The 25735-nt window shown below is 58.4% G+C and overlaps 2 protein-coding genes across 3 annotated transcripts in view; both read left to right on the top strand.

The window, feature by feature from the left end:
• Window positions 1-20528, top strand: part of LOC122379168 (neurogenic locus protein delta-like) — a 75297-nt gene extending 54769 nt beyond the window's left edge. Inside the window, exons 1-7 of one of the 2 annotated variants that reach the window (XM_043361124.1) lie at window positions 5583-5707; window positions 10896-11184; window positions 12307-12606; window positions 14332-14401; window positions 16388-16645; window positions 17594-17654; window positions 18365-20528. In XM_043361124.1, coding sequence (XP_043217059.1) covers window positions 11113-11184; window positions 12307-12606; window positions 14332-14401; window positions 16388-16645; window positions 17594-17654; window positions 18365-19913 — 2310 coding nt within the window. In that variant the 5' untranslated portion in view covers window positions 5583-5707; window positions 10896-11112 and the 3' untranslated portion in view covers window positions 19914-20528. Of the gene's footprint in view, window positions 1-5582; window positions 5708-10895; window positions 11185-12306; window positions 12607-14331; window positions 14402-16387; window positions 16646-17593; window positions 17655-18364 lie in introns of those variants that run through there. The other variant, XM_043361123.1, reaches the window with a different exon arrangement.
• A 4535-nt stretch (window positions 20529-25063) lies between these two features.
• The window catches only part of LOC122379166 (glutathione-specific gamma-glutamylcyclotransferase 1-like), a 31376-nt gene continuing 30704 nt past the window's right edge, over window positions 25064-25735 (top strand). The window contains exon 1 of the mRNA XM_043361122.1: window positions 25064-25246. The gene's annotated coding sequence lies outside the window, so the exon portion shown is untranslated. The remainder of the gene's footprint in view (window positions 25247-25735) is intronic.

Here is a 25735-nt window from a genome sequence, read left to right as displayed (position 1 = left end):
TGTATCCGTGCAATGCCTTTGCTATGCTATGCATATGGTTTGAATTTCGAGCGGTTAAAGGGACTATCCCACCTTCAAAAAAGTCCCGTTTAGGATTCGGAAATGTTACTCATGATATTATGACGAATTCTGCAAGTTTTTACGCGTTTTCATCGTATACTTTTTGAGATATTGTGACTTCTATATTTCATCGTGACGTCATTTAGATCGGATCTGTGACGTAATGAAGGATTTACTTCATGTCAGTGTGTGGGAAATTTGGCAGCAAATATAGGTATTTGCTCTCAAATATGACTCGGCTCATACAATAACAAAAGTGTCTCTGATTGGCTTATTCGTAAATCAAGTGATACTTCACTTCAAAAGGCAAATGACGTCATCAGATTACCGTTAATGGTTAAGAGATTGGGCCTTGCGCAGGGCTCATTTTCAAATGAAGAGAACGCATTTCCTCAACACCACGAGGCCGCGGGGGTTGCAACCAAGATAGATAGTGGTTTCTGGACCTCGCCGCAAACTTGGCAGTTGGCTATCTCAACTCAAACCTAATGTAAAGGTGGGATAGTCCCTTTAACGTGTAATGACCAAAACGATCAATTCATACGCTTGATCCGATTGAACTGCCTACCGATATTATAAATAAGTTGCATGGTTACATGGCATTACTTTCCACCGAAACGCTCATCCCCTCCAGCTGAACCCCCTGTTTTCAAGCCGCCCCCTGATCCCCATGTTTTGAGCTCTTTTCTGTTCGATCGACGCTCACGCGGCGCGTGTGCCAGCTGACCGTTCTGCCCGATCGGGGCTCCGCCGGTACCTACACCGCGCTGTTTTCAGGGCCGGCGCGCTGTTTTGGGCGCCGCAACTGCCACCGTCGTGTGGCCAGCTGTCGAGCGCGGCGCACTCGCCGCAGCTTCATCCATATTTGCCGCCGTCCTACCGTTCACAACATGTCGCAAAAAGCCAATCCCCCAATTACCCTCCGAGGACGCTTCTTACTGACCGCAATTAAGCGACGGTGCGGCTTGTTACACGGACCACCGGGTAAATTAGGCAGGTCCGATGCTACTGCCTTGTGGTAACCCCTTCGGTAGCGGCACGGGGAGTTAATCCGGCTCCCGGCGCGCTAGGTGGCCTATGGTTCTGACAGGCGGGCCTCCCCCGGCCCTCCCTCTCTACAAGGCGCCGCGTCCGGCTGCGAGCCCGTTAATGAGGGCGGCCCAGGTAATAACGACTTGGCCATCGATAAGCATCTGATGCGTCCGCGCCATCAGCTGGAGGATCGGTCGTGCGCCGGTGCCACGCGGTGCGGACGGCCGGTGCAGAGGGACCCTGACACAGAGGGCCGCGCAGCTGACGGTCACGGGGGCAGCTGGTCACTCGGAGGGCCCGTTACCGGGTAAGGGCGCAGGTTGCAGGCGGCCCTCGCACCTCGGCTGTCCAGCACCTGTCCCGGTGGACCGGCCGCCCGCCGCCGGCGCCGACCGCTGCAGCCGAGGACAGCGCGCGCAGAGACGGCCTGCCAACGGCCTCAGGAAGTGCACATGGCGCTTTCACTGCGGATAATAAATGTCGCAGGTGCCAAAAGCGCCTTACAATTTCATTGGTGTTTCTGCATGTGCAAAGTACTGAGATCTGTCCGAGATATCGTGCGACCGAAATGCAAGAGGTTTTTGAGCTGCACTAAGCCGACGGGGGCGATTTTCTCCTCCGGTTTTCGATTTAATTATGATATCAAAATGAATGTACTTTCCTTTTCTTATCCGATGCTTGCCTCCCCTTGCTTCCCCCTGTTGTTGCATAACGGAGTGTCCAGCGTAAACAAAAATGATCAGTAGGTAGGTATACTTGCAACATACATCACACATTGCATTATCATTTTGTGACCGCCCACTTCATTGTCCACTTAAAATGAGCTCTGCTTCCAAAAGCACGAGGAGCTTGAGAGTGAGTTACGTTACGGCAGAGCCTGAGAGTCTGTTACGGCATAACATAGGTCACGTGAACAATCCTCTTCATTGTCCATGCAGAGCCCGCCAGTCCAAGGGAAATAAACCTGAAAGGTTTCTTCGACTTCTCTTGCATCTCCTCGTACACAAGACACTTGGCACGCTCCGATCGCAGCGGGTCGCTATCGAAAATGAATTATCGTCATGTGAGTGGCGTATGATCTGAATTGGGATACTTCATTGTGATTGTCTGCGTGTGACTGTGGTTTTCATGTGACGGACGACGCTGTGTGACGGCAGCCTTCTCCTCGTGGCCTGAATATCCTCTGTGAATATCCCCTGCCAGCCCCTGAGAGCTATTGCATGGCATAGTTGATGCGGCGCCGTGACGCAACGGTGGCACTCTGCATCGGTGACACCGTGCAGGAGGTCACTCTGGCGTATCGGACCTGACTACTGTGTCTGTATGTTGAATCAGGCCACCAGGACCGACGCCAGGTCACTGTGACGGTTGAGCGTGGAGTATAGGTAGATGGGACCGGACCACTGTGATAGCAAATCGGACCGGGCCGCTCTGCCATGTCGGACCGAGCTACTGCAGGACCGACTGTGTTGGACGGTGTCACTGTGACTGCATGTATGGGACTGGACCACTGCGTCTGTCTGCATCGTCCCGGACTACTTCATTGTGAATTGGAATTGTCTGCGTTGAATGAAGTATTGGACAGAACCAGTGAGACAATCTGTTTTCGGCCGGTCTGTGCGAGCATGCAGCGGCGGCTGCCGTTCGACACACCGATCCAGGGACGCGCCGACCGTCGCCCATGGCCGAAGCATGCGGGTTCCTTCGCTACAGGCGGCCCCACCAGCTGGCCATTCATGATGTGTTTGTTGTGAGATGTCCTTGGATAAGACGCTGCGCCGGGAAGGGGCAATGTTTATGGGCCGACCAAACGGAGCCAGACGCTACTGTTGAATGTTTTCAGCGGCTGCGGCGCGGCGGCTCTTTAGGGCCTGTGCTATCCCAAACTGCGGCAAACTGCACGGCACAGCGGCGCTGTTTACACTGCTGCGCCACTTTGACTGCCGTCTGTCACCTTCTACAAACATGGCGCGGCTTGGTCTTTGCGGATAGCGCCACCGACCGATCGTGAGCTTCGGCTGGAGTCGCTTGAATTCCCATTGGTCTGTAATGGGCTCGAGTGACGGTCTTATTGAGTCGCTACGACCTATCTCGCGTCTGATACACCTTGTTCCAAGTGACGGCATCGTGGGACGATATCTCCCGAATGCCAAGTCGAACCAATGAAAAAGGTGCACGTCACTCACGTCACGTCAGCACTGATAATCGGTGACGGCGGACGCCCACCACCATCATCAGTCCCGTCACCGACCGAAGCGCCCGTGTGGGCGGCAGAAGCAGATGACTAATGACAACGAGCCAACAACGGACAACTGCACCCGATGTTTGACGAGTTATCAGCGCCTCTAGATGACAGACGGCTGGGAGGCGACAGCTGACGAACGATGAATAGTGGAGCTGTTTTTACAAGCAACGTGGGATAAAGCACATCTGCTGTTCAAGAAATAACGGAATAGACATGCTTCTTATACATCTCCGCCGTAACATGCGCAGGCCCGAAGCATGATTCGGAAGCACTGCCTCCAGTATGTAAATGACTGAATGCTGAGAGTAGTCGAGACTCGACAACCAGCTTGCCATGGGCTCCCCGCTCCCCGCTGGTGTCTCCATGAATGACGAATGTATCAGGGAGCCACTGAGGAGCTGAGGGGCGGGCTCCGGCGTTCTGGGGGACACATTTGCAGACCCTGGCCCCGTTGGACGCCTCCCCTAGCTGACCGGAAGTCACTGTCGTCGCCGGCAGCTGCCAGTGGTCAAACACGCCGTGCCGGAAACGGACAGAGTTCTGCAGACAGCGCTGCCGGTTCAATAACAGTTTGTCTGCAGGATGCCGCCACTCGGCGATTGGCCGGCCGGGCGGTGGTGAAATGCCAACCGGCGCGGCGTTGGCGTGCCCGGCCAATTCGCCGTGTCTGCTGCGAGTCGGGAAGGTCACGAAGGAAACACTTGAAACGGACCGACTGTCCGGTGCAGAACGGGGTGTCAATGCACAGCACTGCATGCCGCCTTTCTTACAAAGGCAGTGTTTCCAAGGTTCAGGCTGGCCCGGCCTGACGTTGGGTAGGTAGGTATTTTGTAGAGCTTGATACCTACCTGAAAGGCCCCGGCCCCACCCTGCCCTTGGTTTAGTCATCCTCAGTCAGGAGTCATTCCTCCCTCCCTCTCTCTCCCTGGGTCAGCCATCCTCAGTTAAGAGTTACTCTTGCTCTCTCCCTGGGCAGCCTTTTCCATCGCTTTCTCCCCTAGGCCAGTCAGAACTCCAACTCTCCACTTCCTCCCCCTAGGTCGGCCGTCCTAAGTCACAAGTCTCTCCCTCCCTCCTTCCCCTGGGTCAGCCTCCCCTCCCCCTCCCCCTGGGTCAGCCGTCAGCCGTGGTCCGTCTGTCGCCCGCCGACCGGCTGCGAGGCGTCGTCAGCGTCTGCGGCCCCACCCCACCCCACCCGGCCGACCCGGCGCTGGTAATGAACGACGAACGTATTTCTGTCGGGGTCCTGTGTACTGGCCGGTTCCCCTCTGCCGGTGCTGGGGAGCAGGTGACGCCACCCGGCCGGCGGACGGCGGGGGGGGGGGGGGGGGGTCGCAATGTGGCACGCGCCGCCCCCTCGCGCGCGGCGTCTCCGCACGCGCCAGCTGTCAGGCCGGAGGAGCCCGTGAGAAACCCTTCGGAGGCGGGTGACCAGCTGTCGTTCTGGGGCCGCGCGCCGGGGTATAACCCGCTTACGGCCGCTTCAGAGAGCCTTGACATAATCCGCTGAGCACTGTGCAAGTGCGGGCGATGGCGGTGCGAAGTGGCTGACCGCCGCTGTGTGGCATGCACAGCGATAAACGCGACGCTGACACAGTTTGGAAACTGTGCACCCTTTGGCTGAGATCGTGGGAATGAGCCGAGGTGTCGACACAGTAGAAAGTCGGCGGCGCCACCGTCACGAACGTGACAGCCGAGCCGTGAGTGACAGACTGTTCGATAATGGGGCGTTGCCACGCTAATGGCGCTGATGGAGCTCCTGTGACGCCATGCTATTCGGCAGTCAGACTCGTTAAGTGGTCAAATATACGAGAGCTGATGACGCTGATTTTTTTTTGTGATATATGAGCTCCCTATTTGCACTTTTTCAGCAAATATGCTCACCGGCTTCGACTGCTATTCCGTGTCATCTAATGCTGATCGACTGCCGTTTGTGTTTTTTGCTTACAGAGGCAAAACGTTGATCCATGCAGGATTAAGAATCATGTTACGTGACTCAATAGCCAGAATTTCGGTTTTGGATGTTTCAATTACATAATTACATGTATATACCTATCATTCAACTGGGAAAAGGTTATATGTTCTCATATTTCTCTTCGACACTTCCTCACAAAACGTCATCAGACGCCGGTGGCGGTAGCAGATGCGTCAACCTCGACCGGTCAGTGCTGAGGTCACGGCCGCGCCACCGGGCCACAGCCAATTGGAGGAGTCCACGGCCGGCAGACCCCGCCCACAGTGACCTGAGGTCAGCCCCGGGCGGCCGCTGCGGTCCGGCGGGTCAGTATCTCAGCGGGTCCCAGGACCTCTGTCTCTGCTCCTCCGCCTCTCACAGTGCTACCTCTGCTATGTGCTGGCCGCCCTGACCTGGTGAGTATCTCCGGCGGTGTGCCGACAGCCCGTACCGCTGCCTGCCGGTCCCCGCGGCAGCTGTCGCCGTGTGTCGCGCTCTGTTTGCCTTTTTGCCGGCCCCTGATCAGCTGCCGATCGGCCGAGACTGCAGTGCCGCCAGGAAGATAACACCGGCCGTGCCGTCCCATCGTGCCCGTCCGGCGCCGCAGCTGCCCTGTCCAAATAAAAACGCCGCCCAATCTCGGTCGCCGCTCAGCCGCCAGCTGGATGCTGGCGGCGGTGGTGATGGCAGATAGGGCAGAACAGGCCCCCTGACAACCCCCCCCCCATCGACACCTCTACCCCCGACCCTGACGCTGTATGCGGGTGGCCGGCTGCGAAGTTCATGGCTCTGACTGTGGGTCTCGGCCGAGCGAATCGTGCCTTTTCGCCCTTTTCTCGTTGGGCTGGTCCGTTATCCGTCGGTGGATTCTCCACGATCCTAAATGTCCGGTCTCGTGTCTCGAGCCCATTTATATTCTTTGACAAGTTCTATATTCGAAAGCTCATATTTTAGATTATTGTGGCCAGGTTTGAGGATTTCATCTGGCGCGTTTTCCGTGGCATCTGTTTTTGATTCGTATCACGTGTGTCCGGCTCAATATCGGTCCTCGCTGCTCCGCATCGTTTCGTTTTTTTCTCTCAATGTCCTCTCTCTCCTTCTCTTCTGCCCCCTGTCTTCGGTCCTCTCCTCTCGCTGATGTCGCCATACTAACCCGGCTGTTATCTGTACAGTATGCAGTCCGTACCTTCAGTGTGCGACCCGCATCCAACCTGACCCTCTCCGGGTCCTACACCGACAATCAATTTGGGCCCATCTCCTGACTCGCCTCGCCAGCCCAGTCTATGCTGTCTTCTCTACGTCTCGGAACAGTGATTGGTTCTCACAGCGCCATGCTTGTCAGTCAGTTCGTCGGCACTTTTTGCCGACTTTCTCGTCACTCTCGACGTACGGTGCTTCTGGTCGTGCTTGGACGGAGGCGGTGAGGCCCAGATGACCGGCCGATGGCGGCGATAGGCCGCGTCTCGGCGATACTGACGCGCAGGTGACTTATCCAGCGCATTGGACGTCTCTGGCGCACTTGGGTCATGACTTGACTGCCGGCCGGGGGCGATTCGTGGCCCAGCTCGAAACAGGATGCATCCTGGCGTGGTAGGACCGGCGCAGGACAGTAAAGCACGCTACTGGAATGGAACGTTACGGGATCGAGCCAGCAGACTGCGACGTGCTGTGACTGTCACTATAGCTGGGAGGAGACGCCGGGCCGGATGGGCAGGGCGGCAGTCCCCGAGTCCCACTGGGACAGGAACGTGACGTGGCATAACGAGCTGAGGGCCAGGTGCCCGCCCGGGCCGGGCCGGCCCGACGCTCGGCCGTCCCTCATGGTGGCTGAGGGCCGGGCTGGGCTGCTGGCACCGCTGGTCAGAGGCGAATGTGACTTTGACGAGGGACCTGGAGAAGTCCAAAGGCGCCAATATAATGCTCGTAATGAGCCGGGAGCTAATTTGGTGGGTTTGAAACTTAACTTAAAGGGACCCTCCCACCTTCAAAAAAGTTTATGAATTGGCATGAAAGTGATGTCGCTCGGTTCAGAAAGAGCGAAAACGAATGTCTACCGAATTTCACCGAAAAATATTCACTGGTTTTCAAGATATTAGACTTTTACTTTTGTTTACTTTTTGGGATCTCCGCTGTTCCTAGCGACTTTAGTTGAAAGTGCGGCACTTGTTGTGCGGAAAGCAGCGTATACCACCGCGTGCTACAAAATGTTTTAGTCAAACATTTAAAAATCGTTAGATATCTGCGCTGACGTCACACATTCAGAGGGGTATTCCTATGCATTAGCCCCTCTGAATCAAAATGCTGCAATTTTGAAATTCAATATTTCCGATTTAAGGCATTTCTCGATGTTGTGAGTGCAAAACCGGTAATTGTGAGCCAGGGACCCCATTTTGGCTATCTCAACTCAAATCTAATGTTAAGGTGGGAGGGTCCCTTTAAATTTGCCATGGTATAGAGCCGCTAACTACATTCTATATTCGGTTGTTTTGGTGCGCACTTAAATGACGAATGCAAATAAGTTTTTATGCAATCTATAATGTGGATTTTCTCATTTTCGTATTGCTAAATCATCTGTTCCCCGTCTATTCGCTTGTCGAACTGCCCGATCAACTGGCTGAATAATATTGTTGTCAACCGCTTCTGACGTTCTGATAGCGTTAGGCGGAGAGGCTGACTGTCTCCTATCGAATATGGCCGTCCGTCTCAGTCATCGACAGACATTGAGACGGGACAAACTGATGCTTTGTGTCGAAGATATCTATTCTCTGGTTACCGGATGCTGGGCTCCCGGATCCAGTTCGAAGATATCCAGTCCCGCGCCAGCAGTTCAGGGTATCGAGCAGTGGCGCTCGCCCGGCCGGCCGGGTGCCGGTCTATGGGGTCCCGTATCCCTCCATCCCTTCACCTCTCTCCCAGCTGCTCCCTGCCCGTCCGGCAGCGTCTCGGCGCGCCATGAGGCGGCACGTGCCCGCTTGGCGCCGTTTCCGGGAGGCGCGAGCGGCCAACAGTTGGCGCGAGTGTGCGTGGAGCGCCACGCGCCGGCGTCGCCGTCACCGTCGGCAGGTGGCGTCCAGCTCGGGCAGCTGCTGCTGTCCCCCGGGAGGGGAGGGGGAGGCCTCCCGGGCGGCCCGGGCCTGTTTTGTCGACCAGCCGGGCACCGCTTCTGTGGGCTGAGCACACAGCACAGCCCACGCTAAAACTCTTTCCCTCCGTCGCGTTCGCGGCTGATTCGCGCTGCCGCGCTAGGTCGCGTCGGTCTGGAGTCGCCGGTGAGCTCTGCACTGGATGCAGTCTGCAGATGTCGAACGCGATAATTAGGGGTGCGGGTGGCTGGCGGACAATTCTGATTTGGCCTCGGGGAATCGATCGATGACGCCGTGTGCAGCAGGTGGTGGCACTTGTTGGCAGCGCTGATCACAGTAGTGCCATGGGGCGTGGTATGCATGGTGTGATCGGGAGCGTATATTTTCCAAATGCTTAGGATACTTGTTTGGTTGAAACATAAAAGCAAATAATATAAAAATATAACTAATACTGCTGTTATGCATGACGTTTATCCTTACCTTTATAACCTTCTAAAGAGCGCTAAAATACCTACTGGCATTGCCTTGATACTGCCGGGTGCCTTCCGATCACAGTTTATAAAGCTGAAATCACATTGGTCAACGGTCAGCAATAGCGTTTAAGAAGCTTAGCTATGCATGGTGGGGATTTGAACTGCGGTTGCCAGCATATTGAATCTGAACTATGCGATGACTAAAATCGTCCAATAAATTTCTGAAATATGTGATACAGTGCATGACTCTCCGGCCGGCCTTGGTGACTCAGAGTCGGGCTCACTTTCGCGGTGATTTTGGCGCTACCACGTGTGTCCGCGGTCCGGGGGCCTGTCTGGGAAATGGCGTGGTGTGGGAACGGCCGCACGGCCTGGCCTCTGGGCAGGGCCCGGCGAATTCCACCAATCCCACAGGTCCTGTTCGCTGACCCAACTGAGAGGGGTGTGCTGTTGTGACCGCCGCCGCCGCGCCGCCGGTCGCGCGGAGAAGTTATCGGGCCCGTTTTCGCTCGCTGACAGGTCATACGTTTGGGACGACGGTGACACGGGATCCGTCTTACCACGTTTGCATTGGTTGGCCGGCCCCGTCAGCCATCCGGATTCCTGCTTAGGATCCTGGTTCGATGACGTTTTCCTGCTGGAGGTTGTGTACTAACTGACAGTTCTGTCACATTGATGACTGGTGTGTTTTTAGCTATATGTTTATGGTTTGCCATTTTCGTCCTCTTTTGGAAAGGCACATCAATCACCGACAGCACACGACAGATTATATTCCATGTCAGTAAGCCCGACGTTGACACCTGAGAACAAAGCAGATGGACTCTGCTTTTTACACCAGATAAACACCTCAAACAGCCAAACAATGGCTTCACTGTGAGCCGGCCTCGTCGCGGCGTGCCTAAAACTGCGCCGCCGTCCGATTGATTTGCGGCCTGAAGCGGACCTCGCTTGTGTCCGTCTTGTTTGCATTGTGGGCCCGTATCGGCGGCCCGGCAGACTCCGCTGGGAAGGTAGGACTCGGTAGCAGCTGGTCAGCCCGACAGACGTCTCACGGCATACAGTGTCTGAAGTCTGGGCGCCGGCCGGCCGCCGAGCGCACAGAAGCCGAGTGATACACGTGCGATATGATAGACTCGCCGTTTCTCTTGGGGGCGCTCGCTATTACCTTGAGGCGCCCGCCGCTACTCGGGGCGCCAGGTGCGCCCGCCGTTACCTTGGGCGCCCGCTGGTTCTCTGGGCGCCCGCTGGGCGCACGCCAGCCGTCCCTCAGATCGGTCACGGTTTTCTACTGCATGTTGTCGCTGCCAGGCTGGCCTGATGTTGCACCGATGTTAGGTCTGCTAGCAGGATCGTACTTTATAGTTCTGTTTCAGTATGCTGCTGGTGTGTGTCTATTCGGTTCCAGGACCTGTTAGATTTGACGCAGGATTCTCCGGACCAGGTGCTGCCCCAAACGCCACTAAGTACCCCTCTGATGAGACCGACGGGAGCGCCGAGCTCCGTTGCCGATTCGTCTCCCATGTGTCGGTCCTCTCTGCCGCCAGTGAGCCTGTTTGCTGTTTACCCTGGATTTCAGCGGAGCCCCGCGTGACAGCCGCAGGGGGCCACGCGACGCCGCCGCCCCAAAGCCAGGCCGTGTTTTTTTCTCTCCTCTCCTGTCCTCTCTCTCCCCTGACGGATGGAGGCTGGCCCGTCGGGCAGGTACTCCCTGCTTTGTGCGCGTGTCACCCGGCGTCCCGCCAGGCCCCGCACCATCTGCCTCCTCCAGCAGCCGGCCGAGCGCCGTCCTCGCCTGTCACCTGGTGGCGGGGCTAGAAACTACCCCTCGGCGGCGGTGGAGGGTCCGCTACCTCGGAGCTACCGGGGCCTCCTCCAAACTACCTCCGAATTTATTTTGAATATGCAATGTTTCTGAGGTCTTGCATCTACATAGTGTGGTTGGGATGAGTGTCCCACGGGTTAGGGTGGGGGTGGGGTCCTGTCCCCCTACCCCCTGTCCCCCGCGGGTCAGCCGGACGGGGGTCTGACCGAGCGGCCGTCTGTTCCAGGTGGCGCGTCCGGCGCAGGGGGCGGAGCCAGCCGGAGCGGCAGCGACGGGCCGCCGCCAGCCGCCAGTCTGGTCTGTGGCGGCAGCGGCGTGAGTGCGAGTCGAGGGCGCTGCGGTGTGAGTGGCCGAGAGAGCGAGAGAGAGAGAGGGAGGGATAGTCGGTGATCGGAGATCCGGAGGTCCATGTGCCCGTCTGTCGGCTTGTGAGTGCGAGCATCATGGCGTGCCGTCGGGCCGCCCCGGCGCACCCGCTTCTGGCACTGCTGGTGGCAACCGTCTTCGTCGCATCGGTAAGTTCGTCAACATAGTACAACATCGTATAAGCAGTAGCACACATAAGTCATGGATCAAAGACACTATTGCCATCCAACCCCAGCCAACAGCCTTATTAAACGGCGGTTAATATACGAGTAGACTTATGTCTTCGGGTACGCAAAGTGACACTGACTAAGCGTTCATTGTAATTTTATCCTGTAAACTAAATTTTATCCCGAGTTATGTCTAACAGGTAATTAGCGAACATTACCCTCATATGACGGAAAATGGATATGCGCCGAGATAGTGACACGAAACAATCAGCCAAAGTCTGGCGCTGGTTTTTTCTCTGACCGTTTTCCCTGCTTTGTGCTCTTGGAATTAGTATCTCTCTGCACCCCTGCCGTATTCCATACAGTACCGAGGTTTCGTAACTCCACGAGGGACTGATTGCTTTGCCCTGCCGCGTCCGCTCGGCGTTACTCAAGCTCTGTCAGACTTATGTCACGAGTTCATGACACCTTTGCAACTTGGGGCGGTAATTATTCGACGTTTGGATATGAGCGGAAACTTAATTCGCTATTTAACAAAGCGGCGTTCGGTTCAAAATTCAATGCAGCTAGGCCGGGCAAACTGATATGACCAGCACGTGTTCTGAGATGTCTTGCGGCATCACGATAAATAGGCACTATTTTTAACGTAATTATTATTGGTCACCGTTAGGAAAGATATACAGATGTGAAGATGACCACTGGTGGATCTCATAATGTTGTCTTAATTTGCTAATGTAAGTGATCGATAAGCAAGCGAAACCGTTTATTCACATGTTTTGTACTATAAAAACGGTGCAAGTTTTAAATGCATAGCTAATTAGATAATCCTGCATCTACTTCTCACTTACTTAACGTTCGTGGGCAAAAAAAAAGTTCATTTATCTGAACAAGACAACACCAGCTTTCACAAGCATTCATTTAGCCTAGCGTTAATGGAACTTGGGGCGTGTTCATTTGCGCCCGCACGCATTGACTGCGCTCTGTGCGATGAAATTGTCTGACTCGCCGACCCTTGGCGCTCGGGCGCCACTGAAGTGCCCACGACCGGGCCATAGCGGCGTGGCGACCGAGACCCTCGACCTGACGGCCCCTCTCCGTTTGCAGGCGAGCGCAGGCGGCGTATTCGAGCTGAAGCTGCGCAGCTTCGAGAACAAGTTTGGACTGGATGCCATGGACGGCTGTTGCAGCGGCGGCAAAACGTCGCGAGGGATTTGTGTAAATCAGTGTGCCACCAAGTTCCGCGTGTGCCTGATGCACTATCAGCGAGTGATCGACGAGCACCCTTCGTGCACGTTCGGAGAGTTCACCACGCCTGTGCTCGGCGGCAACACCTTCAAGGTGCAGGCCGGCGGCAACGGCTCGTTCGTCAACCCCATCGCCTTCCCGTTCAGCTTCTCGTGGCCGGTAAGTACGCAGTGGGGCTCGGGTGGTTCGCGCCGAGTGGGGTACGGAATGTTACCGACTGATATCACCTTGGGTTGACTGGATCCCAATCTGGCGTCTTTCTCCGGCCTCGCTATTTTCCTGTCGTGTTCTCCCGGCGCGCCGACTCCATGGTGCCACCTTTTCCCCCCACCGCTCCCGGCCGGTTTCAGTGACGGCGTTTACCATTTATGCGGCGGCATTCAGCTCGCTCCCCTCCCGTCCGCTCCCAGTGTCCCCTCTCCCCGGTCGGCCCTCTCCCAGCGGTGTTCCCATCGGCGGCGGCGGCTCGCGAGCCGATAGATCATCGGTGTGGGTCCGTACTTCACACCCGAGCCGCTGGCCGCCGCTAATAATCCAAAACACTGGCGGCCGCCGGTCGCCTCATTAGCTCAGCGCGCTCCCTGTCGGACTTCCGAGCGGCCGGACCACGGACCACGGACCGGCCGACCGGCGGACCGGCCGCCACCGGCACCCGCCGTTCCCACGGACACCGCCGACAAAGACAATGGGAAAAGATGGATTAGCGCCGCTCGCCAGGCCGCATTCCGTTGCAAGCGGGGCGACGGAAAAATGTCCGCTGCAGCCCGGCGCCGGCCGAGGCTGCGCCGCGCGGTCGGCAACAGGCGCGCGACCACGCCCGGTACGGCGCCGGCCGTGCCGCCACGCCGGACTGTGGCAGGTCGGCACCGCGAGGTCACATGACCGCGGGTCGGCCGCCGCTGAGAAGTCACGTGGGGACGTCGGTAGGGCCGGCTCCGTCGTCGCCCTGACAGTGGCGGCGGCGGCCAGTTGCGCCGCCGTTCGGACGGCCGAGGCGTGGGTAAACATAGCGCCCTGCCAAACCGCATGGTGAGTCGCCGGCTCCCCCAGACCCCCTCCACCCCTCCTGGGCGTCCGACCTGACCGTGGCGCGCTCTGAACCGGGCCGCGACCGCCCGCCGCCGTCTGTTGACGGAATATCTACAGAGACCGCCGTCGTCAAAATATTTCAGTCTGCCGCGGCGGCTGCGATGGATCGGCTCGCTGTCCGCCGAACGGCGTGTTTCGTGCGGTTCGCACCGGGACCCTGGGTGGTGCCAGGTGGGGCGGCGCCGTGCGGGGCGCCGTCTGACCTCGGCCTGTCGCGAGAAGTCGCCCCGCCGCCCCGGACCCAGTCACAGCCTCCTCCGCCGGGCTGCAGCGCGACAGACCGCCGGTAGTGGTGCCACTTTAGACCGGCCGCCACTGGCAGCCCGACGGGAGCGTCACGCCTCGAAACAATGGCCCGCCGCCCCCGTCTGCCGGGCGGACTGGGCCGGCGGACTCTCCAGGTGCGACATTAGCGCGCCTTTGCACGTGTGTCGCCGAGGGAGCAGTGTGTCGCTCGGCGGCTCTACAATGCCGACCGCCCCGCCCGGCTACGCTCTGATGGCTATCTGGAGAGACGACAGGGCAGGTCGCGCGGTGGCCGTTTATTTAGACACGCCGTGACGCTCCGCCCGGCGGAAACGAGCCACAGGTGGCGGAAACTGGACTCTCTCGGCCGAAAATGTCCCGGTGAAGTACCGTCTATCCCCATGTCTGCATTGTTTCCCTCTGTGTCATCCAAGTCCCCTCTGGATCCGTCATGGATGCTTGATTGTTGCGCTGTTGCCTCTGTTGCGGTGTCTGTCTGTCTGTGTCGTTCCCAGAAACATGTCTGAGTGTTATTTGCGTTCGTTTCAGGGAACGTTCTCGCTCGTCATTGAAGCCTGGCACGAGAAGGCCGACAGCGACGAAGCAGCGTCGTTCGAAGGTGAGTCGTCTGCGTCGTCTGCGACGCGTCGTGCCGTCGTCGACGGGGCGCGCAGCCGCCGATACACGCCAAACACCTGTCCCCTGCGGGCGTCGTGTATCTCTCATCACTTCCATTACGCTGACACGCGCCGCGGCGGTGCAAACAAATTTACCGTGTGCGCCAGCTCTCCGTCGCTGTGCGCGCACTCGGATCGTTTGTTGACACGTGCGCAGCCCTCTCGTGCCGTCGTGATGAGCTCAACAATGATGTATGCAAACGCAGCGGGCGGGACGGTGGGCCCGCAAATCACTCGCTACAATTACTCCCAATTGAAAGATGACCTGCGGGAGGGTGGAGCCGGACTGAGCGGCGGGCGGAGGCGCGCCCTCCCGGCCCGGGCAGTCCCCGGGCGCGTGCGTGCATCTGTGAGACAGCTGCCCACATCCGGAGCCCGAGGGAGTCTCCCCGTCCCCGGCGCGCGGGCGTCTTCCGTCCCCTCTCCCCCTGCGCCGGGGCATCTGTCCCCTGCGCGCGACCCGTCGGCAGGGGCATTTTAATCGTGGCGACGTCGGGAACACATCTGCGACAAATTTCCGGTGTGTCCCAGACGCCCTAACCGGGCAGGCGGCCGGACGACCTCACCCTCGCTCCCCCGCCGTCCCCGGCGTCCTGTCTCGCGCGGACGAATTTGCGCGGCTCGCCTCGTCGATGCTGTCATCTGTCGGTGCGGTAAAAAGTCGTCCGCGATGTCTCTGCGCCGGTGAGAACCATCCGGGCCGTCCAGCTTCTTCACACGAGTATTTACATACTGGCGGCTTTACCATGCATACCTCGGCATGTAAATGCGCCCGAAGAATGCTGCTTCTTTGCGGTGGCGGCGTAATATGGGAACGTCAGCCGTCGCTGACCGTCGGTCAACGGGACCTGGTGACACTCGGAGCGGCGATGACACATGATGACACCTGTGACAGTGTGACAGTGAGCGGAACATGGCCGGGGAAAGATGAAACACGCAGGCGCACCGTATCTCTGTGAAAGGGACGACCTGTCCAAATCAGACACGGTTGGACACGGTCGATTGTGAGCACTGAGTTCTTGCATACCGTGCAGCGATATCCGCCCGGCTACCAACCCACCTGAGCAGCTGGTGTGCGGCCTTTGTGTGCGGCCGGGCCGGCGGCGCTGCCGAGTTTACCCCTGTCGGCCGCCGGTAAACACTGGCGGGTTCACACGGCGGGCGCCACCACTTTGTATTCGAGTCCGGTCCAGCCTCCGGCCGGCGGCCGCTCCGTTCCCACAGTGGTGTTAGACTCGCCTGGCCGAGCCGCCGCCGCGCGCACCGGACGCCAGCCGCCACCGCGCGTCATCCGACTGTCATCGGCCGCCGTCGGACGCAATCGAGACGTCATCGGTCCGTCTCGATCGGCGTAAATCGTCGGCGCTCTCGGCGACTCGGCGGGAGTCGCTCTAATAACTGTTTGTGTAATGGACAAGTAATTGACGGCGGTGCCGGCCCACTGCATTAATCGGGCCCGGCGGCTGATGGCTGTGTTCGGTCGGCCGGCCGGCTGCTCTCTGAGCGCGGCCCGCGGTCGCTCGCTCTCCCAGGCCGAACCCAGTCGTGCGGCCACGCTGAGCCTCGCTCCCACCATCTATCTTGATGCAACGCCGGATTCCGGCTCGGCTATTGTGTGCAGAGTTTTTCGCGCGGCCGACGGAATGCGGCCGCTCAGCGCGACGTAATGAGTGCTGCTGTCGGGCGACGGAGAAAGGAGACAGCGCGGGCGACAGTGGGGAGGGGCGCTCCGGTTGGTGATCTCAGGATCTGCTCTGCCGCTGCTCGGAGAACAATGCCAGAGCACACGATAGATTACCTCTGCGCTCGGACTTTTTTTCTCAACTTGCGCGCTCGTTTACCGCCTTGTTCTCCCGATACATGTATTCGTTATCTTGCTCGAGACCATTTTCATTCGCTCTCCTAACGTCTTGTCTCTGTCTTTCCAGCTCGCCACACGCTCGTACACCGGGTAACCAAGCAGGGCTGGCTGAACGCTGGCTCGGCGTGGACCCGTGGCGAGGGGCACACGGCGCGACACTCGGTCGAGTTCGAGTTCCGCGTCCAGTGCGACCCATTCTACTACGGCGACTCGTGCAACATCATGTGCAAGGGCTCTCAGAGCAGCGTGTTCGGCCACTACGAGTGCCTGGAAAACGGCACCCGGAAGTGCCTGCCGGGCTGGACCGGCGACTACTGCACTAACGGTGAGTTGAGACCAGAGTTGGCGCTATTTGGGCCCGCCGGGATACGATTTGACACTGATGAGGAATCCTGTGGTATTGATTTGGGCAGCCGGTAGGGTTATTAGGACACAGATGTGCGGTTCATTAAGAAGTCCGGTTGGGATGAGTGCTGGGGCTTGTTTCCGCCGTTCTATCCCACGCGTTCCCCTCCCGTCCCTGCTCCGTCTCGGCCCCCTCCCTCCCTCCCTGGTCCGTCTGGTGACCCTCTGCCAGGCGCCGGGGTGGCGCCGCCCCCGCTACTGTCGGAGGGGACGCCGGCTGGTCGGCAGCGCCCATGCCTGCCTCACCTTGAGGCGTCGCCGGCCAGCTGGCCCATGCCCCACCGTGGGACCGGCTGGCCAAAAGACGGCGCTCCCGGCCGCCAGCCGTCAATGGTGGCGGCCGCCGTTCCGCCGCCCCTCAGCAGCGCCGCGCCGCCCCCGTGTGGACGGTTCAGAGGCGAAATAATGGCCTGAAACGGATCGCGCCCGGCCGTGCCGGCGGCGCTGCTCTGCTGGCGGCGCGGTGCGGCCGGACCGGTCTGGTGCGCGGCGCCGTTTCATAACCCGGCGCGTGGGAACGATGGGGCGCCAGATAGCGCGCTGCCCGCGCCGCGGTCGCACCGTCGTGCACTCAACTGAGTGGCACCTTTCCTCAGCGCGGCGCTGCAGCCCGCGCCGCCACGGCCCCCCGTAATGTGATCTAATGTGCGCTCCCCAACCGGCGGCCACTTAATTGGCTGCCACCGCCCGCCCCGCGTGTGATTATCGGGGCGGTGTTGGGGCGGTGGCGGTGGCGACGGTGGCGGCCCAATTAAAACTGCGCCCAGACGTGCTGTTTTTGTCTGCTCGGCTCGTGAGAACGCGCCGTAGCGCTGACAGCCGACTGTTGTCCGCCGATCTCTGACCGAGTCTGTCTCTTTCTTTCCAGCCAACTGCATGCCGGGATGTCACTCCGAGCACGGCTTCTGCGACCAGCCCAACCAGTGCCAGTAAGTATCTCGTCAGTCTGTCTGTGTGTCCGTCTGTGTGTCACTCAGAGCTTAGCGTTGGCGTTTCTTTGAAAGACGACCGCGCGCGCTATCCAAACTTGCGACAGTAATGGCGCCATAATTCCGACTTGTCATCACATGGCGCGCCCGCGCCGAGAACGCCGCGCCGCGCCACAAAAAGGATCGGAAGCGCCGGTTAGCGGCGTTTCCGGCGCTGTGGTGCGCCGCCGGCGTCGCTGCGCGCCTCGTGACTTGAAGCCGTAAATTAGCCGCGCCGAAACGTCGCCGTAATGGCTTCGGTAGCCGGCGGCCGGGCCGGGCGCGCGGGGAGGGACCGCTGCCGGATTGGGGTCGGGGGTCACGTCGGGTCGCGACCCGTCGCCGGCGCGCTCCTCCCCGCTACCTGGCGCCCGGTAATCGGCCTTTAGAGGCTGGCTGGCAGAAAAACGCCGGCGCCTGCTGAGAGGAGGGCTCTGTAAACACGAGACGGTCCGCCGCCGGCGCTGGCCGGACCCAGCCCGGTCCGGCGGGCGGAGCGGGGCGGCTAATTTAATGGTACGGGTTTGCGGCGCCGGCGGCCGTTCCCTAGAGCTCGTCTGCTCCGAGACGATTGAGTGTTATGATGTAGTGCGGCCACGGATGGTCGTGGAAATGTGGCGAGAATTGGCTCGTTGGTCGGCTGCTAACGAACGGTCGTCTCTCTTTCCCAGGTGCCGGTCTGGATGGAAGGGCAAGTTCTGCGACGTGTGTGAGCGGTACCCAGGCTGCCGCAACGGTACCTGCTCCACTGCCTGGGGCTGCGACTGTCTGGAGGGCTGGGGAGGCCTGTTCTGCGAGCAGGACCTAAACTACTGCACCAACCACCGGCCCTGCAAGAACGGCGGCACCTGCTACAACACCGGCCAGGGCAGCTACACGTGCGAGTGTGCGGCCGGCTTCAACGGCACAGACTGCGAGATCGAGGAGGGCGGCTGCGCGCGGCACCCGTGCCTGAACGGCGGCACGTGCGGCGACACGGGCGACAACTACACGTGCAACTGTCCGCGCGGCTGGACGGGCCACCGCTGTGAGACGGCCGCCGAGACGTGCTCGGATCGGCCGTGTCAGAACGGCGGCACGTGTCAGATGGAGCTGGACCGCTACCAGTGCCGCTGCCCGCGCGGCTTCAAAGGCACCAACTGCGAGCAGCGCGACACGTTCTGTACGCCCGACACGTGCCAGAACGGCGGCAACTGCGTCAACGAGCCCGACGGCTACCGCTGCGTCTGTCCGGTCGGTTTCTCCGGCACCAACTGTGAAGACAACGTGGACGACTGCGCCGTCAACCCGTGTCGCAACGGCGGCACGTGCTACGACGAGGTGAACGCGTTCCGCTGCATCTGCATCCCTGGCTTCATGGGCTCGGTATGTCAGATCAACATCGACGACTGCCTGACGAACCCGTGCGCCAATGGAGGCACGTGCCATGACCACGTCAACTCGTTCATGTGCACGTGCCGGCCGGGTTTCACCGGTCCCGATTGCAGCGTGAACGTGGACGAATGCGCCGGACAGATGTGCCAGAATGGAGGCACGTGCGTGGATCGGGTGGGCGACTTCGAGTGCCGCTGTCGCGAGGGCTACGTCGGCGAGCTGTGCCAGTTCGAGGGGGTCGTCCCCGAGTGGGCGCAGCGCCGACTCGGCCTCGAGGGCTCGCTCGGACAGGCGCCCGTCGAGGCCGACATGCCCGACGAGCACGTGGTACTCATCTCGACATTGTCCGTGTCGGTGCCGGCGCTCGTGCTGGTCTCGATCGCCGCCATCCTGTGCATGAAATACCGGCGGCGACGGGCCGCCGAGAAAGCGGACGACGAGGCACGCCGACAGAACGCCGAGAACGCCTCGGCAGGCAAGCGCCAGTTCGAGGAGAACATGATCGTGAACGCGCTCGACTATCCCTCGTCCAAAGTGAAAAACATTGAGGACCCGCCGTACTCTCTTGAGCCGGCCAAGTCCCAGAAGCAGCTGAACATTGACCCGGCGCGTCGGGCGCCTGCAGTGAACAGTGCTTCAGCGAGCTCCGCCTACGATAAGGTCGACTTTGAGACGGCGTGCAGGACGTCACCCGCTCTCAAAGTGTGCGTCGACGGCGGCGGACCGTCGACGTTTTCCGACGCGTCGTGCGCGCGCGCCGCGCCCAACCGGACTGGGGTGTATGTTATCGACGAGCACGGTGCCGACTCGTCGTTGGCGGAGGGCATGTACGCGACGGAGGTATAGCCCGGGCGCGCCAGCGCTACCCGGGCGCCGCCGCCAACAGTGTACCTGCCAGCCCTGCAGTCCGTACCAAAGGTTAGATGTGCTAATTTATTCCGGAGTTTTTATATTGTGATGGCCGGCCGGCGGCCGGCGGGGCGGGGGAGGGTTGTGTCCGGGACGAGGACCTGGACTGATCTCGGGTGCTGCAGTTCGCTGGGACTGCCGGTGCGGGCGGCGCCCCTCTGAGGAGGCGGGACCGCCGCCGCGCCCGGCAGGACCCAGCGGGCGTCTGAACTAAGTCACCGTGAAAGCAGGATAGACACATTCTCTGATGTAGACACCCGGACATTCTCTGGTTTTGGCATTTTCTGTCGTATTGACTGCGGTGTTGATTGTGCCGGACCGCCGCGCACAGAGCTTTTCCCAGTGACACAAGTATTGTTACATGCCACCCATGTATCGCCGTGTGTTCATCTGCGATCTTTCAAACTGAGGCTTGTTTCTTGTTAAGCTTTTTACCACGATCGCGGTTTGGTGGTATGTATGTCGTGTATCAATGAGTATTTATGTGTACAGATATGTGTATTGTGTAGTTATCGATTCTGATATGATAATAAATGCAATTTGTACCATTAACATTATTTTTACTTTTGGGGAAACGTTTTTGAGAGGGGAGCACCCTCACCACCGACCCAACACTCGTGAGAGAACGGAAGGAAGCTCTCTGATTCCTACCCACAAAACAGCGACCACTTTTTGCCACTACACACACGCATCTGTCCCACTGTTTAGCCAACAATTTGAGGACGCCGGCGGCGCGGCGCCACCCTCGCGAAATAAACACCGTGAGAAAATCACGGCCACGGCGATGCGGAGCTTCCGTTCTAATTCCCTTTTCTTACCGAAATCCGGTCTTTTTATGCCGGTGCGGCGGCGCCGTGCGAAAGGCCTGGGAAAGCCGGGCCGGGGTGCGCTGCGGCCGCGCCGGGCTTTGTTTTGTCCGTGACTGGCTCTGTCGTTCCCGTGGGATCGCCGGCCGGCTGCTGCAGCCTGCAACAGGCTGCAGCGTGCCGCCCCGCCGGCCGGCCGGCCGCCAACCTCGCGGGGTCCGGTCGGAGGCGGGGCTGTCGGTCTCACAGGGACCGCCGACCGGCAGACTGACGACTTTGGGTCCGGTAAGTGCAAGTGGTAGGGCTGCTAGACTCAGTGACAGTGTCTGACGTCCAGTTAGAGGCTGGCCCACAAAAATCAGCGCTCAGCCTCTCTTTTTTTAAGACCAGCCTTCTCGGTGGTCTGGGCCGGTCGGTCGGTGGCAGGCCGGCCGGCGCAGGAGCGGAGACTGCAACGCTGCCGGTGGTGCTAGCGGCCTGCCGCATGGCCAGCACTCGCACACAGGAGAAGCGACAAGACGGAAAAAAATGAAAGCTGACGCTTTTACTCGTATATTAAGCTGACTGCGTTCAACCGTAATATCTGTGCACATGTTATATTTTATGTTGCACTAGCAATCACATACCTACATTTGACAGAAACTAGCGATTGCGAATGCTAAAATAGCGACAAAAAGGGAGAACGATCGTCATAAACTCAAAGGTAAAGCAAGCATGATCACTGACCGTGACTCTAGCCTGAACAAGCCGGCGGCGACGCTCGTGCTGTGGTTGTCACCAGCGTGACCTGTGACCCCGAGACGCGTGTCCGGTCACCTTTGACCCCGCACGGCGGCGGGCGCGGCGATCATGGCTCGGTCACGGAGCGGCGCCACGGGCACGCGGCTCGTGGTGTTCAAACTGCGCCATGTGAGTGAGGGCACGGAGCTGAAACTGGGAGCATTTATCTCACCGACAAAATGTTTACGAACGGGAAAAGTCTCCTTTATATTTTAAGTGGGAAAACGGTATATCTCTATTCGAAAGTGAAGGACGGTCAAAATAAATCAGCTTGATAAATGAATAACTTCTAAATCGATAGGAATTGAAACGCAGCTATACCACGAGGCATGATCCCAGTCCCCATCGAGCGACTGTTGGATTCAGCGCCGCTATGATCCCTATCAGATAGGTATCATATCGGCGCTGAATCCCGTGTCTCATGATTCCCATGAATCCGTTGCGATCCCGGATCTGGATCCGCCGGCCCGGACTCGAGGACCCAGGCTCGTCTTTGAGCCCGTCGTGCCGGTATGTCTGCGGACAAAAGCCGTCCACTCGAAGACCCTCGTCTTCCGGTGCACAATACGGCAAACAGTGCAGAGAGTGCTCGGTCTGAACGGGTTACCGATGGAGTGCCCCGCCCTAATGGAGGCCTCCTTTGGCTCAGTCTCCTTCCGTGCTCTTCAGCTACCTCTCCTTCAGTAAGACGGAAAAAATGCCGATGAATGAAATTCTTCTATCTGGAGCTTCTCCGTCCAACCTCCATCCGTCTCAGACATCCATATTCAGCGGGCGGTGTGGCGGGCCGTGTCTTTGAGCCGCAGTTCGTCGGTGGTTCTGTAGTAGAAGAAACCCTATAGGGCGCGGTACGGGCCCGCTGTCGGCCGCCGAGACGCCGGCGACGCGACGACGACCGGCTGGCCCGACTTCCGGCGCCGACGAGGGGTGGGTGCCCCGGCGGGGCAGGGGCACCACCAGACGGCGACCGGGGCAGGTGGCATCGTAACCCTACCACCCGCCCCTCCAGCAATGTGGCGGCGTAAAAATGCGCCCTGCGGAGGAGCGTGCGCCGGCACAGGAGCGCCCCGAGTCGCGACCCCTTCCGGCGCCCCGGGCAAGCGGCAATTAGGGACGACTCGTGTTCAAACGATTTAACCGCCGCGCCCAAGACAACGTATTTATAGCTTATTTATAGCTGAGTCAGGCAGCAGAACTTAGTTTTTGTAGCATTACTGGTGCTGGGGGACTGCTGTGTCGTTCACGATCGTCCCTGTTAGTAATAACATCAGCTTCCGTATGGGCCGTATAAGAGAGAGAGAGAGAGAGAGAGAGAGAGAGAGAGAGAGAGAGAGAGAGAGAGAGAGAGAGAGAGAGAGAGAGAGAGAGAGAGAGAGAGAGAGAGGGAGAGAGAGAGAGAGATAAAAAAATCGAATAGGCCGCCAGCCCGATTGGCATACAGCTTGCTATGCATGTATTAATGTCAATAAAAATTGCTCTATCCTCGGTATTTGCGCTCGTTTCATCTCTGCGGGTAATCCAGTTTTTTTTTATATGTCCGCGTGCATCTAGCTACCGCCCTCTTCGCCCCCGTTCGTTATGGCGGGGGCGGGTGGTGACGTCACACCGGGACTTGGATCATAACCGAGTGAAAGGGTGGCTATTTTCTATTCTCACGTTAATTAGTGTGTGGCTGCGGTGGCGACGAACGGCGCACCACATGCGATAGTGGCGTGATAGGCGGTCAGGGACCGAGTCGCTCCCGTTCTGTCCTATTTGGTCCTTACAACTGTCATCAGATTCAGATGTCCGTCTGTGTTTTGTGTTCTGTCCTGTCGTGAGCCGTCTGCTCAGACTGTCCTATTTTGCTGGACTATTGGGACCATGGGAAATAACTGGATATCGACGTCAGCTAGCTACTGAAAGGGTAAAACAAGCGGTCCTGTGCGGTCCTGGACTGTAAGAGGCACCTCCAATAGACATCAACGAAGTTTTAAAAATATAATTGTGATCACAAGCACTAATAAATGAGATGGTGGCCCTTTTTAAGTTATAGGTATTGGAGTCTTGGGCCTTCGCGATGTTCTAATGTTCCGTCTTTGGACGATGGATGATGGACGATATGACGATAGTCGACAATGAGTGGACGGTGGACAGCGAGCGCTCCACGTGTTGGGTACAGTGGACAGTGGACACCCCACTCTGGTGGAACGGCAGCCCACCTCGATGGCACCCAGCTATAGAGTCGGCGCGGCCAAGATGGTATCGGTCTGTAAAAAGACGGGCAAAAACAGCAGCGACCTGGGATTGACGCATCGCCGCGCCTGTCCGGTTGACACTGGGACCGTTCCCACAGCGCAGGCCGACCGACGGTGGTCTCCGGGGCATGGATACACGTCGGAGACGGGGGGAGACTGGAGAGAGACCGGAGGTGAGTCGAGGAGACAGCATGGCCCGACGGTGGTCTAAGGGGCGGTGCGGAGACGGGGAGACAGGGCAGAGACGAGGGGACAGGGTCGACTTCGCGGGCATACAGGGGTGACAGGAACAGCCGGGGTGACCTCACAAGACCTCAGGTGACGAAGACCTAAGATGACATTAGGGTTATGAGCCAGAGTGCAGGGAGATATGAGGGTTCTGTGGATTGGACGGGACGTGGGAGTCGGGACAGGAGACAGGAGTTACAACAAATTTCTGTACAAAACAAAGAAAGTAATTGTGAAGTAAAACATGACATACTTGGCAAATCAAAATGGTTAATAAACATCCTTTACCAAGTACCAACTTGTTACATGTCATCGATATAGGTTACATAACTGGCACGAACACGAGCTTACGGCGCACTGTGTCCATCTCACACTTCCTCCACTGGCTCCGATCGGACCGGAGGCGGCGGGCGGCGGGCGGCGGTGACGTGTTTACCTGTATCCGAGCCGGCCGAGGCGGCGCGACACGGTGCCACTTTCCTGTGAGAGTGGACAGCGTGTGGCGTGACCGGCCGCCGGGCGGGGCTGTTCCCAGGGCTGGGCTCTCGCGCACCGAGCAGCATCGTTAGCACCCCCCCCCCAGTCCCCCCTCCTCCGCGGACCGGGGTGGCCGCCGGAAGCACGGACACTCAGGAGACGGGTGGACACTGGACGGCGGCGGACACTCGGACACGGACACGGACACTCAGCGGCACCGATGGGTGGCGGGCGACTCACGCCGCCGGAGAATTCACACGGTAACGGGTCGATCGGCCCAGCTGCGGCTGCCCCTGGTCGGGGAATCTGAGGGACGAGAATCAACATACATTTTTCCTAAAAGTATATATGTATAAATGAAACGTACCTATGTATTTTATTTATATAATGCAAATACTAAATGTTTCTGTGCTATTTTTGCGTTGTCTGCCTTACGTTTCCTTTTGGTCGTTACGCCAACACCAGGACGCGCCGCCTTTCATGAGTTCCTGGATGCGCCCATGCAGCCCACGGCGGTGTGTGACCCGGGGTGGGGTCAGTCGAGCGGCCCGCCTCAGTGACCTCAGTAGCTGTGCGTGCGCTGTAGGGACCGGAGACGGGACGTGATTCGAGGCGATGAGAGTGCGATGAGAAATGCATGGACGTGGCAAGTGAATCGTGTCGCGAACGACGACGTAGGAACCACCGAGTGACCGGATAAGTCTGGAATACTTGCAAGGAGTTACTGCACCGACCTGTTCAAGTAAGTCCGAGTCCCAGTACATACTCCGTCGTTTTTCTCACAGACAATGACAATAGGTACAAAAACAATGTAATAAGACCAGACGTTTCGACAACAAAGTGCCTTCGTCAGTGGAAAAACAAGATATAGGCCCCCCCCTGTGGTTTTTCCTGAATAGCAAGAAAACGGCGGCGCGCAGCGCCGCCAAATTTTCAGTACCTTCCCGGGCATCAATTTGACACCTTCACACCAAATTTCAAGTCTTAGGTCACCTTAGGTCAGGAGTTATTGAGGTCAAACTGAGGTCATGTTCGAGCAAATATGAGCAAAAAACATGCAATCTTGAAGCGCTCACCAAATCTACAGTTATTAAGCAATTTCAAAGTTCTTTATATGGTCTAGTAGACAAAATGCGGCGCTACAAAACTGCTATCTCGGATTTTCAAAATTTTTGGTTTTTGACCAAAAAAAAAATCAAAAAACTGATTTTTTTAGAAAAACTAAAACAAA

Source organism: Amphibalanus amphitrite, unplaced genomic scaffold, assembly GCF_019059575.1.
Source record: "Amphibalanus amphitrite isolate SeventyFive unplaced genomic scaffold, NRLGWU_Aamphi_draft 000073F_arrow, whole genome shotgun sequence".
Classification (NCBI taxonomy): domain Eukaryota; kingdom Metazoa; phylum Arthropoda; class Thecostraca; order Balanomorpha; family Balanidae; genus Amphibalanus; species Amphibalanus amphitrite.
Note: the sequence above shows the minus strand (reverse complement) of the source record. Positions and strands in the feature narration are given on the sequence as shown.